At 40.0% G+C, this 17,798-nt stretch overlaps 1 protein-coding gene across 11 annotated transcripts in view; it reads right to left on the bottom strand.

Moving 5' to 3' along the window:
• Stau2 (staufen double-stranded RNA binding protein 2) overlaps positions 1–17,798 on the bottom strand; it is a 282,382-nt gene that overhangs the window by 135,424 nt on the left and 129,160 nt on the right. For all 11 annotated transcript variants that reach the window (XM_052717763.1, XM_052717760.1, XM_052717762.1 and 8 more), the window contains one exon: positions 16,407–16,467. In XM_052717763.1, coding sequence (XP_052573723.1) covers positions 16,407–16,467 — 61 coding nt within the window. The remainder of the gene's footprint in view (positions 1–16,406; positions 16,468–17,798) is intronic.

Raw genomic sequence — 17,798 nt, 5'->3', positions numbered from 1 at the left:
TAAAGGATTACATTTTACTTTCAAATAACACGTTCCATTTTTAAAGAGTTTTCCCACCATGGGAAGTGTGGTAGTCTTATTCTCAACAGAAGAAATCAGGGTAAATGCCATGAAAGATACTATTTCAAGCTGTAAGAGTCTCAAAAAGTCGTAAGTTTTATAAGCACAGGGAGGCTACAGGAAACAAGAGATCTGATACAGCTGGTAGAGGTATCTATTTGTAGTCATCACATCAATCAAAATTAGAAGTATATACATATAATTTTCATTTTAATTGAAACACTAACTGTACACATTACTGGAGCCCAGTGCAGAGCATTTCAATATATATATATATAGTATAAGATGAGATCAGTGTAGCTGATATGCCATCTCATATACATCATTTTTGCTGGAAGCATCCACAGTCTCTACCAGCTACTTTGAAACCTGTCAACTGTGCTAAAGAACATTAGGAACTATTCCACTATAGGCATTAATCACCCATCTCCATCCCTCTAACCTTTCCTGGTTCTGATGGCTACCATTCTATTATTTCTTTCAGATCAACTTTAAAAAAATATTTTCTTGATTTTTAAGTTACACAATTATTTTTTTGGTTTTTCGAGACAGGGTTTCTCTGTGTAGCTTTGCGCCTTTCCTGGAACTTACTTGGTAGTCCAGGCTGGCCTCGAACTCACAGAGATCCGCCTGGCTCTGCCTCCCGAGTGCTGGGATTAAAGGCGTGCGCCACCACCGCCCGGCTAAGTTACACAATTATTTTAAGATAATAATTCTTATAAATTCCAAATTCTGTACTACTGAATATTTTATGCCAGAAAATAACCATTTTAACCCTCCTTCTCCTTTTGAGACATCATGAGTGTTTCTCTGCATCCTGGAATTCACTCTGTAGACGAGGCTAGCCTAAGAGATCTGCCTGCCTCTGCCTCCCGAGTGCTGAGATTAAAGGCATACTTCACCTCTACCGGGCTAAGCTAGAAATTTTAAGTTCAAAATCTTAAGTTAATACTCCCAATTCACTGTTTTGCATATGTTAAGTACAAAGATATTTTTCTTAGTAGTGTAGGTATATTTTTTTCAATAAGATTTGGTAAGGACAAGGGTAAGTGAACCAGGAAACTGTGGTCCTATTACTAATGAAGTCACCTCTTAAACCTTCAAATGTAAGTATGAGTATACTCTACTTGTCTATCTGCGCCTGTCTTACATCACACAATGTAATGTTCCCCAGTTCAACTTGTGTGGCTTCGTGTGACAAAACTTTTAGTGCTCAATAATACTTCATTGTGTGTATAAATGCCTCATGTTAGCAATCTCACTACAGGATATATACCCAGAAGAAGACAGTGTGCTGAAGAGACATTTTACACTTAAAGGTTAATTAGAGCACTGTTCACAATGGCCGAGCTATGGACTCAACCTAGGAGCCCATTGACAGATGAGTAGAAAATAAAATGAGGCTTTCTATACATAAATCATGTCCTCAGCAAACAAGATAACAATGTGGCCTGCTCTAGATGCCTTGTATGTTTACTGTGTTATTGCTCTGGATAAGACTTCCAAAATTTCATTGAATAAGAGTGGTGAAGACAGGAATCCTTGTCTTCCTCCTACTCTTGTGGAAATGATTTTAGCTTTTCCCTATTCAGTATGATATAGGCTGTGGGTGACCAAATTGGGCCTTATTATATTGAGACAGTCCTTCCGTACCTAATTTTTACATTTTTTATCATGATGTTCATTATTACTGTATTTTCTGGTTTTAATAAGATGACTGTACAACTTTCAGCCATAGTTGATTAAGATATTTATTACTTGCATATATTGAACCATTTTTCCAACTTTGGATAAATCCTACTTGATCATGGCTTATCTCCTTTTTCGTGTGTTCATGAGTTCAATCAACTGATATGTTGATAGTTTCTGCATATATGTTCATCAAGGATTCTGAGCTATTGTTTTCATTTGTTGTATTTGTTGGGTTTGAAATTAAGATAATGCTAGCCTCACAGAACCAATATGGAAGGCTATCTCCCCCGATTCAGTATTTTGGGACAATCTGAGAAGAATTTAGTGCTAGTCTTCCTTTAAACATTTGATAACATTAGCAGCAAATTCGTTTGGTTTGGGGGCTTTTCCTGAGAAACTATTGTGTAGCAGGAATCTTAAAAGTCTTATTAATAAAATCAGACCTGGAGCCAGGTATTGGGGTGAACACTGGATGATCAGAGAAACAGAACAAGCCACAGCTTCCTCACCTGGCCAACTTCTTAGCTGATCTTGTTTCCTCAGACTGGAAGCCTCTGTGTCCTCATATCTGAATGGATCTCAGCTGAACTGCTGCTAGAAGCCTCAATGCTTAACCAGCCAAATGCTGCTAGTTCCAGGTCTTCACGCCTTATATACCTTTCTGCTTTCTGCCATCACTCCCTGGGATTACAGGCTCGCTTTCTGGGATTAAAGGTGTGAGTCACCATGCTTGGCTGTATCCTTGAACAGATGGATTTCTGCCTCTGGAATGCTAGGATTAAAGGTGTGAGTACCACCATTTTCTAGCCTTTGTATCTAGTAGCTGTTCTGTCTCTGACCCCAGATAAGTTTATTAGGGTGCACAATATTTTGGGAAACACAATACCACCACACTGTTGTTCTTTTCTTTTTGGTGTTGGTAATGCTGGGTCTTGAAGATAGGACAGTGCTTTGTAAATGCTAGGTAAGCATTCTACCTCTGCACTCAGACTACCCACTCAGACTTCTGGGAAAAGCTGTTATTGCTGATGTACCTTTTTCTTATTATTGGTCTGTTCAGATAGTGCAACTCATAAGGTTCGACTCTGATAGCTTTGTATCTAGAAGTTGCCCATCTCCTAGGCTTTCCACTTTCTTGGTGCACAGCTGCTCATGACAGCCTCTTCTAATGATCTTCGGCCTTTCTGTGGTGTCGGTAGTAGGATTCTTTTATCGTCTCATTCATTTTCTCTTTTCTTGCTGAGTCTAGCTAAAAGTCTATCAATTTTATCTTTAAAGAAATTTAGTTTCAAAGATACCCAAGCACCACGGTGACAAACAAGTATGTGCTGGAGAGGTGGGAAAGATAGAGAAACAGAGCAGTGTATGTGCTGCGGAAAGAGACAGAACTGGGGACATGATGGGCTGATGGATCTGCAGTCACAGCCCAGGAGGGTCAGTGGGATGGTGTACAACAGTCTAGAGCTTATGCAGACACAGACTTGGCCCTAGACCTGCTGCCCAGCCATGAGATCCCCCTGACCCTGGACAATGACCGAAGCTTGAGATGAAGAAAGGTTCACTTTCTGGATTGGATCTCCTCGAAGGACCATCATGGTCCAGGAAGCCACCAGAGGCCAGAGGCCATGTTGGTTTCTGTTGTCCATGCTGCTGCCCTAGGACTCAATGAAGCTTGAGATTCATGTGGAGTATGTAGTCTGTGCCACAGACTGATGATGACTTGGTGATATCCTCAGGCTTTGCTGCCTTGGGGGGCCATCCAGACGTGAGCAGCAGGTGTAACCACCTGAGGCTATGTCATGGTTGGTGGCCAATGCAGTCGCTGAGGGCCATGAGTTCATCAGTGGTCCTGATACCACCAAGGGCCATGTTGATGTCTGCAGCTGGTGTTACCACCAAACCCTATGGGAGAGATGGCCCCGCCCCTTCCTTGGCCACTGCTGGCTCTCCTCAGTTGATGGTTTCTGACATGGAAGTAGGCAGAGAAAGACTCATCCTCCCTGGGTGGAGGGGCCAAGGTGGCGGGGGGAGTAACTAGGATTTGACCATGCTCCAGTGAGTATATGGACAATACAAAATGAACTTGCTTTTTCCTTTTTCTTTTTTTTTTGGAGTGGGGTAGGAAGGGGGTTGGCTATGGGAAGGCTGGGAGGTAAGTGCAATCAGGCCGTATGACCAAATAACCAATTAAAAAATTTAATTTCATTGGCCATTTGCATTTTAAGTATCTGAGTTCTTTCTGCCATGACCTTTGTTTTTTGCTGTTGTTTTTAACGTAAGCGGTTATCACTAACGCGTGCCTCCTCCTTAGCACTGCTTAGGTAGTTATGTTTTCGCTGTCATTTGTCTCAACGGACATTTCAACTTTTCTTCGTGATGCTTCTGTTGACATTGGCTGTTCTAATTTTTAAGCAATCACACAATTACTAACATTTATCTTGTTCATTTCTAGCTTTACTTCACTGGGTTCACAGCAGATACATGTTAGCTGCTGCTGGTGGTTTGTATTTGCTTTATTTTGTTTTTCCATTTATGGAGACTTGTTTCACAGCCTGACATATGGTTGATTCTAGAGAAAGTGCCATGGGCATGAGAAGAACATGCTTGCAGCTGTTGGGTGAAATATTATACAAATGTAGATTATATCCATCCAGTCTATAGTTTATATTTTAATGCTGGTATTTCTTAGTTGACTTTATCTGGATAATCTGTCCATTAATAAAAGTGGGGTCAGGTCACCAACTACTACTGTATTAGAGTACAGCTCCCCTTCTATATGTAATAATGTCTGCTTTAAAACTGGCTAGGCCACCACTGGGAGTAAACACACTCACGACTGTTATTTCCTCTTGTTGACTGCGTCTTTCATCATAGTGCTCTTGTATCTTTTTAAAAGTTTTAATTTGCAATCTACCTTATTTGATATTAGTAGAGTTTCTCCCACTTGGGTTTGATGTCCGCATGCTGGTCTATCTTTGCCATTCTTTTCCTGTCAGACTGTCTCTCTACTGGTGAAGTGAATTCTTTACAGGCAGCATATTTTTAGGTCTAGCTTTTGCTCTGCTTATGTTATCCCTCCAGCTAGTTTATACCTCCTAAGGGGAGGGGGACTTAATTTGTGTATATGGAATCTGTCGATGGTAAGGACAGACACACTCATATTATTTTCTTCATTTCTCTGATTGCTATGTACATCCTCTGTCCCTTGGGCTCATCTTAGAGGCATGGTAGTTCTCTGTACTGGTGGTCCGATTCTTTGACCATGTCTCCTTTCTGCACGTCCTCTACCAAGAAGTTTTCCACCTCCACAGGTGGCTACCATTCTTTGTTTCTAGTGCTGACTCCCATAAGCACTCTTTCTGTACAGGGCTGATCTAGGAGCGATGAGCTCCTCAGACTTTGACTTAGGAAGCCTTTATTCTGTCTTCATTCCTCCACTGCTGAAGAACCTATTTCCTGGGAATGATGCTCGTGGTTGGCATTTTTCTCTTTCAGGACTTTTTATTCTCCTATTTCCTCCTGGCCGGCAAGTTGTCTGCCTGCCACCTGCTGACAGGTGAACGGGGTGTCCCTTACACGTGGCTTGATGCTTTTCTCCTTGTTACCTTTAGAAGTCTCATCTTGTTCTTTCCATCTGTTTTGGCTCACTGGCTGGTTGGTTTGTGACTTTTCTGTCTGAATTTGTGGGGATCCTTTGGGCTTCTGAAACATGGATGCCCGCATCTTTGCAAAAATGTAGACATTTTCAGCAATTGTTTTATGGGATGGGTTCTTAGACGTCCTTTCCTATTTTTCTTCAGGGGCATATGACAATTGTTTGCTAACTTAGTGTGCCTTATATTCCTGAAGATTGTCTAAATCTCCTCTCTCTTTATAGTCTTTGTCTACAATGTTTGACTTCTGTTTTGTGATCTGCTTGCTGAATTTCTCATTATCAATGAGATAATTGAAAATGAACTGTCTTAATACTTTCGCCAATTTGTCACCAGTTTGTCAAGTCACATTAAGTTTCCTTAAAATCATTCATGTTAATTCTTTGCCAGACAACTCACTTTTTTTTTTTGAGATTTACAGCTACTGCTTCTGTATTCTTTTGCAGGCTATCACACTATCTGATTTGTCTCACACATCTCACATCCCCACACTGCTCTAGGTACATGTGGTAGGCACTTACCTCAACTAACTTTATAGAATGCTTTTCACAGTAACAAACTTCCTGCTGGCAATGTACCTAAGGGGCTGGATGGATATGCTTCAGTGGCTTTGGTTTCAACTACAGGTAATGCCCATGCTGTTTCTCTAACTACAGTCAACACTAGTGGCAACTCAGTGGGCATCCTGAAGGCCTAAGCCATGGGGGCTGCAGTGATAAACTACCAGCTGGGGTGTAACTGCCTTAGTTGGGGCAAACTGGATGGTCACTCTGGGTACAGTGTACCAACGGCAGGCTATAAGACCACCATCAGTTTCCCAGGGCTGTGTGAGGGCAGGGCCACCCAGTGGGGCTAGATGGGTGTGATGGTGGCAGCTGGGAGTCACGTCGGTATGTAAGAGATGCAGAGGTAACTATGTGGGTATCTGGGGACCTACATACTCAGGAAGATCTGACCAGATGCTTTCTGGATCTAGGGTGGACAGATGAGGCCAAGCATCTACTTTCTTAGGGCCTTAGTGGGCCCAGTGTTTTAGAATGATCTTTTTAATTGCTTCTGAGGGTCATAGTTGGATGGGCAGGGCCACCCAGTTGCTTCTTGGAGTCTGTGGTATGGAACGCCCAATCAATTGCTATCCAGTGTTGTTGGTCATAGGGGAAAGAACAGACTCTCTGGACCAAGTTACTCAAGGCAGGGTACCTTGCAGTGTCCTAAAGCTGGAAAGGAGAGTGCTCTCCAACTGTTTCTTGGGATAGCAAATAAGTGGGTCGAATCACCTGGCTGCTTCCTAAGAGCCTCAGTGAGCCCAGAAGTTCAGGGATGGTTTCTCAGTTGCTTCCTGGAGCTAAGGGTACATGAGCACACAAAAGTACACTACTCATTAAGATAGTAACTCCAGTTATAGAAATTTACCTCCAAATACACGAGCACACATGTAATTTGTATATGAAGTCATCATGCTAAAAAACTTTGGATTCACCAAGATAGAAGAGATAATGAAGTATTTTCTCTGAATTTGCCAAATGCAAATGAACTAGACATCGTCAATGTAATTCTTACCTGATAATTGTTCTTATTGTATATAATTTTACTATGTTAAAACCCTTCCATTTTAGTTAGACAAAAGGGGGAAATGCTGAGGAACTATCTTTGCACACTATAACTATGTATTATTCTCACTGGTTAATAAAGAACTGACTGGCCTACAGCTGGGCAGGAAGAAATTGGGCGGAAGAGCCAGACTAGGAGGATGCTGGGAAGAAGAAGGGTGGAGTCTGAGGAGTGTTGAGCGAGAGGCAGATGAAGCAGATGAACATGCCGTGCTGAAAGAAGGTACTGCCACGTGGCAGAGGGTAGATAAGAAATATGGGCTAATTTAAGTTGTAAGAGGTAGTTAGTAACAAGCATAATCTATTGTCCGAGCTATTATAATTACTAAGAAGTCTCTGGGTGGTTATTTGGGGAGCAGACGGTGAGACAGAAAAACTCTGCCTACAAATGATGCCCAACATGGGGCACCTACATCCACATAAGACCTGAGAAAGCTTTTTAAAAAGTCCTAAACACACAAAACCAGACACAGACATGCATCTCCCAGCAGCTGCCTGTAGGGCGGTGCCAGTCGCCAGCTGCTGTGCACCAGCTAGTGCCATTCACTAAGCTGAGCAGTGCCAACGGTTGACATAGCAGTTTAAGATCCATCTCATACAATCAGAAAACAATATAGATGCTCAGTAAAGACAGATCCAGACAGAGAAAAACTTCTAAATGGGTTACAGTGTGTTTAAAAATATACATAGGCTTGGGAGAGATAAGAGAAAGTATGTATACAATCATAGAATAAAAAATAGTTTAAAAATAATAAAGTCCTTAAAAAGGGAATAAAGTAATAAAAATAAAATAAGCCATGTAAAAATGGGAAATACAGAGAGTCTGGATTCTGTATGTTATTGGGTTGTCTCTGATTGCTAATAAAGGAACAACAGCTACTAAGACATACTGGATTATGAAAACTGCGGGATTAAACCAACCTATATATTCTTGACTTCAAAATGGAATTCAAAAGATAATGTTACTTTGAGGAAGAGGTTATGCTTTTATTTCCACAGGAAATGAGAAGCTGTGGATTAATTCCAGGTTGGTATGAAACTGGATTGGGGAAGACCACCTGAAAATCCTGGCTACAGACATAAAGAAATATACCTAGAAAACTACAAAACATGTATCATATATTTTACCAGCTCAAAAAACAAAAAATCACCTTTGACTGATTTGTGTGCAATGAACAGCCTATACTTGTATTAATGCAAACATGTATGTTACCTTTAAAAGTTTATGTATTTTCAGAGCAAGGGGACCAGACACCAATAAAAACAGATGGTCCAGGTGATCCAGCATTCAAAACAGCTTCAAGCCTGCTGGCTGAGATGGTCCAGCCTCACAGACTACTCCAGACAAGACTTAACAATTATCCTGATTGTCTCAAGGTTCCTCCAAAGATGGCAGTGCCCCCAGACAACAGGAAGCAGTATAGGGAAAACAATGCCCACATTCCCAAAAAGTGGGTTATGGATGCTTGTTGACATTTAAGGGGGATTGGTTGTAAGTTGTTCTTGGTCAGAAAAAAAAAAACTAAACAAAAGAATTAAATGCAAAGATCTCTTTCTAAAGAAAAAAAAGGGGGATATGATATAGGAAGGACAGGAAAAAAGGGTAGAATATTGAATCTGCTTTAATCCAAAAAACAACTATTTGCCTCAAAATATTTTACATTGGTATGGATTTTGGTATACTGATACAAATTTAAAGTTAATTCTGTTACACTGTATGTATGTTTCTATTTTTGTTTGGGGCACTGTGATTATGCAGCTCATTTAAAAATGTAATGTATAGTTAAGAAATACAGATTCATAGTCATCTATAATAGTCAAACTTATAGTCATGTTAGGTATGTTTTCAAGGTCATATACAATATATTTAGATAAACAGATGGTCTTCAAACACTTCAAAGACCTACACAATATAGCATTTAATGTTTAATCACCTAAGGCTTTCATGACATCGAGACACCTCTGCTGCTGCCAGCACTGATTTGCTTCAAAGGAGATGGGCATCAAAGAAGCTCCACACAGAGTTTGTTTTCATTGTGGCAAAGCTAGCCATTCAGGCAAAAAAACTGCCCTTGCCTCAACTGCTGACAGTTTCTGTCCAAACTGGACCAGCAAGATGAAAAAAACAAAAAAGGCAACTGCCAAACTTTGCCAAGACAAGGTAGAACAGCCCTTCAAAATTCCCTGGTTTTCAAAAATGTCTGTCAGATTACTAGGCCAAAGTTGAATGTCCCAATGTTACAAAAGAACCTAGGGTGACTGTCCAGGCAGCCGGCTGTTTCTGTCATCTCTTAATTTTGGAAGCTGCTTGCTCAACAATTCCTGTTTACTCAGTCTTTGATGGGGTTGAAGACTAGACAGTTATAGTTACAGTTCTCCCTAATCATGGTAGAAAGTAAATTAGGTATGAAACTCTGGACTTTTTAGGAGAGGACAGCTGATAGAATATTTTCTTTATGTTGCCAAACACAAATGGACTGGATATTGTAACTGTAATTTTCACTTGACAATTGTTTTTGCTGTATATAATTTTACTACATTAAAGTTAAAACCTTCCTTTTTAATTAGACAAAAAGGGTGGAATAATGTTTCTGTACACTTTGAAGACTCACTGTTAATAAAAAGCTGATTGCCGAATGGCTAGGGAGGATTTGGGGGCAGAGAGAATGCTGGGGAGAAGGAGTCGTCGTGAGGAGACCCATGGGAAGCACAGCAAGAAGGATGGGAAGTACTCAGATGAGGTAAACGAGCCTTGGGACAGCACACAAATTAACAGAAATGAGTAAATTTATAACTTAAATTAGCTAAAAACAAGCCTAAGTTATCAGCTGAGCATTTATAATTAATATTAAGTCTCTCTGTGGTCATCTCAGAGCAGCTGGCAGGACAGAGCTGATCTGCAGTGCCGACAATAAACTCTGCCTACATGTTATTTATGACAAAAATACTGTAAACAATCTAAATGTCCACCAATTAAATAGCAACAAATCCATATATATGTATAAATGTATGAAAGCATCTGCAGGATATAACACATTATATAAAAAAAGAAAATCCTTTTAAAAAATAAATCTGAGAAACTAGAAGACTGAATATTTACATCTGCTTACATATGTGTAAGAAAATTCTAAAACAATATATAAGAACCCGCAATGAGTTACTTGAAAGTCAGGACAGAAACTGGGCAACTGAGGTCAAAAGCAGGGGCAAGTCCACCCCACCCCCACTGCATGGTTTTTGAATTTAAAATTTTCCTTATTTAAAATCTGTTGCTTATTAGTTTTGTCATCTGACACAAACTCAGACATATTAGGGAAGAGGGAATCTCCAAGGAAGAACTGCCTCCATGAGATTCACCTAGGGGCATGTCTGAGGGGTATTTCTTATTAGTGATTGATGTGGGTGGTCCCATCCTGGACACGTCGTCCTGGGAATTATAAGAGAGGGAGCTGAATGTGAGCCTGAGCTTTTTCCATGGTTCCTGCCCTTGCTGCCACTTGAGTTCCTGCTCTGACATCCTCAGATGATGGACTGTGATCAGGATGTGTAAATTCTTTAAGTCAGGTTTGGTCAGAATGTTTTATCACAGCAACAGAAACCTAACTAGGCCTGAAGTTGGTACCAGAGAGTGGGCTATTGCTCTGATAGACTTGATGGTGTTGTTTGGGGGAAGAATGCGAATGGGTTTGGAACTTTGGGCTGGAAAAGCCATTGAGTGTTCAAAACTTAATGGGCTGTTTAGGTGGGAGCTTAGAAGATAAGAGTGTTGAGAGAAATGCCATGATGGAGGTCTCATTTGTAAAGTTTGAGAGGGAAGCAAAGACTCATCAATCAGGGCCATTCGCGTGATATACCTGATTTAAGAATCTTAAGAATCTGCGGTTTCTGGCTGGCTGGCTGGCTGAAAAATCAGCTGTGACTAACAAGAGACCAGCATTATGGAGGCAAAACCTTCTGTGAATTATTTCCTTAGGGCCAACACACACAAGCTGTGGTCCAGTGAAGGACCAAGACTGCATCTCAAACTGGAAGCAGAACCTGGTTATGTGTAAGAGTCTCCCAGATGGTACTGGTTTTGAGAGCATGAAAGGGCAACGGAGAGCAGCTGAGGCTTGGCGCTGTGTAAGGCCAGGGGAAATCATGGGTGAAAGGGCAGCCTCAGTTGCTATGGAGACCCCAGAATGCTGGAGATGGCAGACTTTGGAATGAACACCAAGAATAGCAGCAGGTACAGAAGAGAGCCACTTTGAGCCCATGAGACAAGCTGAGTGTGCCAGCATTGGACAGGCAGAGCTACCCAAGCCCTCTGGAGCCCAGAAGGTCATGAATGAGCACCAGACTTTGAATTCTAGGCTTTTTACACTGCTACATTTTGTTTTTGCTTTGATCTAATTGTAGCAGTGCCCTGGGCTGGTGGTTCTGGATTGCATAAGGAAACAGAAGACATAGGAGAGCAAGCCAGTAAACTGTGCCCTCCCATGACTTCTATTCTGCTCCAGCCTCAAGCTCCTGTCTTGGCTTCCTTCAATGATGTCATCTGTAATTAAATAAACCCTTTTCCCCTCCAGGTTGGTTTGTGTCAGTGTTTTATCACAGCAAGGAGAATCAAGCTGTGACATGGGGAGAGGGGAGGAATCTGAAGGAAGGGGATGACGGGAGGTTTGATCAAAATACATTAATATATACCATGTATGAAATCCTTGAACAACAACTTAAAAAAAATAGTACTGGAAGCCCTAGTCAGACCAATCAGTAAAGAAAAAGTAATGAAACTAAACAGAAGAGGCAAAGTGGTGTGTTTCCAAATAGTAAAACTTTACACTACAAAAAAAAAGTAGAAAGACCATGAAAAAGAAAGAGAGAAACACAGGGTCCTCAACAGTGCACGCAGTGAGGAGCTGGCTGGCTGTCCACCACGGAGTCAATGGGATGGTGTGGCCGTCTGGCTCCAGGATGTACAGGATTTAATCCAACTTGTAGATGACACAAGCGACTGGTAACCCCGTTAAGACAGCGAAAGGCCGGTCAGAACTGGATCCTGTCCCAAAGGCCCATTCTGGTCACCTCTGACAAACTAAGAAGACCTACACGCCTCTCAGAGATGAAGAAAACTGTTCTAAAGATTAACAGAAAATGTGAAAAAATGACTCAAAATAATCTTTTAGTGGGTGGATATGGCCTATTCCAGAGAACGCCTTTGAGCTTAGTCCAATTTTGAATTAAGCCAGAGTTCACCTTTAAGAAACAATGAACCTGTTTTTAAGTAAAACCCTGTATTAATAAGAAACATGGAATGTGAGCACAAAATGATATTATCAACTGAACTATATCTAAATATTTTACAAAGTTTTCCATGGGCCATCAGTAGATCTTTAAAATGCATGAGCTTTTTAAGGCTTTGTTAGCCATTCATCTGTAAAAACCCAGCTTTTTATGTGTGTGCCAAGCATAAAATTGCCCTATGCTAAATTTAACACAAATTTCACATTACAGAGTAATGTGTTCTGTGCTTCAATGTAATTATGACAGCGATTCAAAGGTTAAAAGCACACTTAGAACAGTCTACCTTCTGATAAAGTTTAGTAAATGGAGAAAGCCTGAGGAACATACAAAAATTAGGTCCACATTTTCAAGCTGCAGGCAATCAAGCCAAGAAAATAAACGGAGGAACCAGGCTATGTAATCACAATCCCTTGTAAAAATCATTTAAACTGTTTCTTAGTTGTAATTGTTAGCAGTTTCTTATGACTGTAATCTTTAAAAAAAATCTCCCACCACAAAAATTAAATGCACATGTACATTAACATTTTTTGTCTACTTATAGTTAGGTGCCAGCGTGCCAGATTAAAATTTCCTTTTTCCAATTCTGCACTCTCTATTAATTCTAGTACATTTGGTTCCCAGTTAATTTTGTATTATTTTTCCAAATAATGGTTGGCTAGAAATTGAAGTAATGAAGAGTTTGAGAAGGAGAATAGCGAGGAGAGCCATTCAGGGTTCTGCAAAGCGACGCTACTTTTTTTAGATGCTTTCAGTGCTGCTAATCACTTGACTGCTACATAATTACGATTCCCAACTTTACACAGTGGCACACATAAATAACACTTAGCAAACACAGTAGTAAGATGTAAGCAGAGTTGCTTAAGACTAGATGGTGTGTCAGCACTGGCCACCCCTGTCTTTTCATGGCCTTCTGGCCTTCATGCTCACACCTTCTCCTGAAGAATGCTAACATGAGTATAGGTCACTTATAGCAAGAACTTAAGTAGACAAGAAGTCAGTCAAAACATTACCATAATAACTGAACTTAAACTAATTTTTAGGAATTGATTTGTTGCCCGGGTGATTAATCCTGAGCAGAGACTTTTTGCTAATATGTTTAAGTAGCTTTCATTGGCTCTAGGCAGATCAGAGGCGCCAATCAGAGGCAAGAAGCAATCCTGTGCAGAGCTGGGCCACATTTAGTCACTACAGTAACCTAGTCTGACTGACCATCAGTGTACAAGTCTTTAGATCGGCCTCCTCACCAGTGTCTCACAGTTGGGAAGGGGTGAAAAAACACTCATTCCAAATCTCAATTTGAACCATAATAACCAAAGAAGGGCCAGGCAGTGGTAGCGCACGCCTTTAATCCCAGCACTTGGGAGGCAGAGACAGGTGGATCTCTGTGAGTTCGAGGCCAGCCTGGGCTACCAAGTGAGTTCCGGGAAAGGCACAAATCTACACAGAGAAACCGTCTCAAAAACCTTCCCCCCCCCCAAAAAAAAAAAAAAAAAAAACCAAAGAAGGTCCTAAAGATTCTTCAGCTTTAGGAAGGCTTCAAATACTTTTATCATTTCTAGTTTTATGCCTAAAACAAAAATGATTTGCATGCCTATACATTTCTGACCACTTAAACTCATTGGTCTCTTTGTGGTAGCTCTACCTATACTTTGCAAAGGAGGTACAATAACCCTCAGCAAATTAAAATAAATAAAGCCAGGGGCTGAAGAGATGGCTCAGCAGTTAAAAGCACATGCTGTTCTTGCAGAGGACTAAAGTTGGGGACCCAGTAACCACATCAGTTAGTTAAGAACCACCTGCAACTCCACGTCCAGGAGATCCGATGTCCTGTTCTCGCTTCAGAGGCACCCACACATGCACGGCATTTATTCACAGAGATGCACACATACACGTAAATTCTAAAAAATGATCTTTACAAAAATAAGTAAAATAAAATTAAAAAATTATGTAATTCTAAGGGCCAAAATATCAACTTAATGAATGCAGATTGCAGGTCACCTACAGTGTGCTCTCATATTTAAGGGGTCAGATTAATAAATGTATGTCTTCCATATGAACAAATACATTATGTTCACATTCTTTAAAAACTAAGCAGTGCCAAATGTAACTTTCAAAAATAAACTATATATTCTTTGGCCAGAATGTGCATGCAAAATATATCTGATAAAAGCATAAGAATGGGGTTTCTGGGGCTGGAGAGATGGCTCAGCCGTTAAAGGCTAGGCTCACAACCAAAAATATAAGAATGGGGTTTCTGGCCAATGTAAACAGCATCATATCCTCTCGGCAAAAGAAAGGGAAAGGTATGAAAACCAACATTCATTACAAGGTTACTAACAGGTGCTGTGTGCTAAGTGCTTTACATTAAACTATAATCAATTTAATGGTCCATACATCCCCTTCCCAAGTAATTGCAAGCAAATAAATCCAAACACCAAAGGAATAAAGCAGAAACACTAAGCATCCTGAACTGATCACACTTCTCCCAGGGCTACATGCTCAGTCCACGTGTATCATTCCTATGTATATATATAGTCCAAGGTTTACCTGTCCGTTAATTTAAATTGCTCCCAGAAAAGTAACCCAGGAATATTATTATCTCACTAAAATATTACTTAAAGGAGGATATTTTTGATAGTCCAAGAATTCAATTCTATGACCATGGTTTCTTAAGAATCATTTCTGGCCGGGCGGTGGTGGTGCACGCCTTTAATCCCAGCACTCGGGAGGCAGAGGCAGGCGGATCTCTGTGAGTTCGAGGCCAGCCTGGGCTACCAAGTGAGTTCCAGGAAAGGCGCAAAGCTACACAGAGAAACCCTGTCTCGAAAAACCAAAAAAAAAAAAAAAAAAAAAGAATCATTTCTGATTTCCTCTCATCAAAAGATGAACTGCCAATATCAAAGACTACAGACCCTTAATTATGACAATGCACAGATTTAAGCTTTATTAGTGTTCAGATGAAAGAGGGTTAAAAAGGACATAAGACTGAGCAGTGCTCCGATTCACTGATTTACAGTGAAAAAACAGATGCCTTTCAAAGGCGTGTTTGGAGGGATGTTGGTAATCTAGTCTAGGCATGGTGCATGCTAGGCAAGCACTCTTCCACTGAGCAGTGTTTTCATCGTGGGATACTGGAAGAAAATGTCTAGGGGCTGGAGAGATGACTCCGTGGTTAAGAGCACTGGCTGCTCTTCCTGGAGATGCTGCTTTGATTCTCAGCCCTCATGTGGCAGCTCACAACTGCTTATAACGCCAGTTCCAGGGGATCTGATATTGTCATCTTGCCTCTGTGAACACCACACATGCACAATACACAGAAATACATGCAGGCAAAAACCCATACACACAAAATTAAAATAAATAAATCTTTAAAAAATGTTTAGGGAAAAATAACTGTCCACACAATAAAAAAGTATCTGAGTCATATCCTTGAAAATAGTTAAGTTGATTTTTAAGTGTCTGACTATCAGGGGGAACAAAGTTGTGAAATTTCATATTTATAATCTAATACTAACTTAATAACCTTAATAAAACATTAAAAATTCTGAGAGTTCAACAAAATATAAAAATGTGTGTTGCAATGCTAAATGCAAACAGCGCAACAATTTTATTTATACTATAAGCAGTATAAATAAGGTATATAATTACATATGTAATGTATACATATTATATACACCATGAATAAAAAGTATAAACAAGGTCTGGGGCCAAAGCTTAGTGATAGAATGCTTGCCTACCATGCACTAAGCTCTGGGTTCAAAAAAAGAAAGAAAAATTCATATTATAAATATATAAAAATTGCTTTATACCTAAGAAATTGGAACTGTTAAAAACTGAGAGATAACTGATTCTTAGATTTATTTTTTTATTATTTGTAAGAATATTATTTAAATAAGAATGACAACTTTTAAAATGTTATCACCATGTAGATTAATGGATCTAAGTGTTCATCTTTAGTTTTCCAGTTATTCACCAGTTTCAGGACAGCAAACATTTGTGACTCTCTTACTCCTCCCACAATGTTTAGCACTGCACCTATGGCCTACACAGAACTCGTCAGAACCAGTAATGATCACCAATTACATAGAACACAGAAATAAGAACTTACTGTTATTTGTTGGTTCCGAAAACCCAGCCTTCGGACCACTCCATCCTTTGTTTTCCCCTGTCTGAAAGATTAAATCAACTGTTGAAATCTATAGAATCAGGCATATTAAAACAATGTTGACTGACCACTTTGGCAAGGCCAAAAATCTCTGCCATGGCTAATGTCACCCAAAGTGACAGCTACAGGAGTAACTAGTGTGGACAGGACACTGTCCCCTTTCTACATAGGAGTCTACTTCTAGTGTGCTTGCTGCTTCTGACTTGCTTCAGTTTTCAAGCATACGTTTTTAAGTCTATATGGCATCAAGAAAACCTGCCATATATAACATGTATTACATAGAAAATAGTAATTTTTACAAAGGAATGTCTCCATCCACTCTAAAATCAAAATAAAAACAGAAATGTTATTGTGTACATTCTGGAAAAACCTTTACTAAGTATCACCAAAATATAATTGTACCAAATAATCAGTCAACATTATTTTACAGAATTTTTCGTCTCTTTCATTATACATCTTAAGGTGGCTGGGAAACATGCTGGCAAAGACAAAAACAAAAACAAAAACAAAAACAAAAAACAAAAAAACCCAGGAAACTAAGAACCATGACAAATGGGTTGACACTGTTACCAAAACTAGCAGTGTAACAAAAACCAGGAAGCAGATCACTCCTCCTTTATTTATCTTCTTAAGACAAAATTTTCTGTTGTCTCCACATTTACCCCCAAGGGATTTGTTGTGGAATATTACATTAACTATGTAGAGATGTGCTACATTTGTTTATGTTACAGAATATTACTTTAACAACGTAAAGATGTGTTGCTGTTTCATCTTGCCTGCCTAAGGCACCTGACTGGTCTAATAAAAAGCTGAACAGCCAACAGCTAGGCACTGGAGGGACAGGTGGGGCTGGCAGGCAGAGAGAATAAATAGGAGAGGAATCTGTGCTCGAGAGGAGAGAAAAGAGATGAGAGAACGAGGGAGGAAAGGAGGGAGCCAGCCAGGCAGTCACCAGACACACAGAGAAAGCAGGAAAGGAGGACATACAGAATGAAAGGTAAAAAGCCCCGAGGCAAAACGAAGATGAAGAGAAACATAACAGTTATGTTATAAGAGTTAGTGGGACAAGCATAAGATAAGGCTGAGCATTCATAATTAATAATAATTCTCCATGTCATGATTTGGGAGCTGGTTGGTAGCTCAAAAGAGAGCCTGCTCCAAGATCACTGCTGTAACCTTTGACTACAAAATTCTAATACAATCTTTGCAAAACAGAAATTACTGTCCAATAAAGTAGTCCAACAGTATTAACCACCACCAATTCTAACATTTAAGACAAGATATATTGGGTAATGAGCTAATTGTTTTGTATGAATATAGATGACCTCATTCTAC

The sequence above is a fragment of the Peromyscus californicus genome, unplaced genomic scaffold (genome assembly GCF_007827085.1).
Source record: "Peromyscus californicus insignis strain IS unplaced genomic scaffold, ASM782708v3 Scaffold_5__1_contigs__length_169319896, whole genome shotgun sequence".
Lineage (NCBI taxonomy): Eukaryota > Metazoa > Chordata > Mammalia > Rodentia > Cricetidae > Peromyscus > Peromyscus californicus.
Note: the sequence above shows the minus strand (reverse complement) of the source record. Positions and strands in the feature narration are given on the sequence as shown.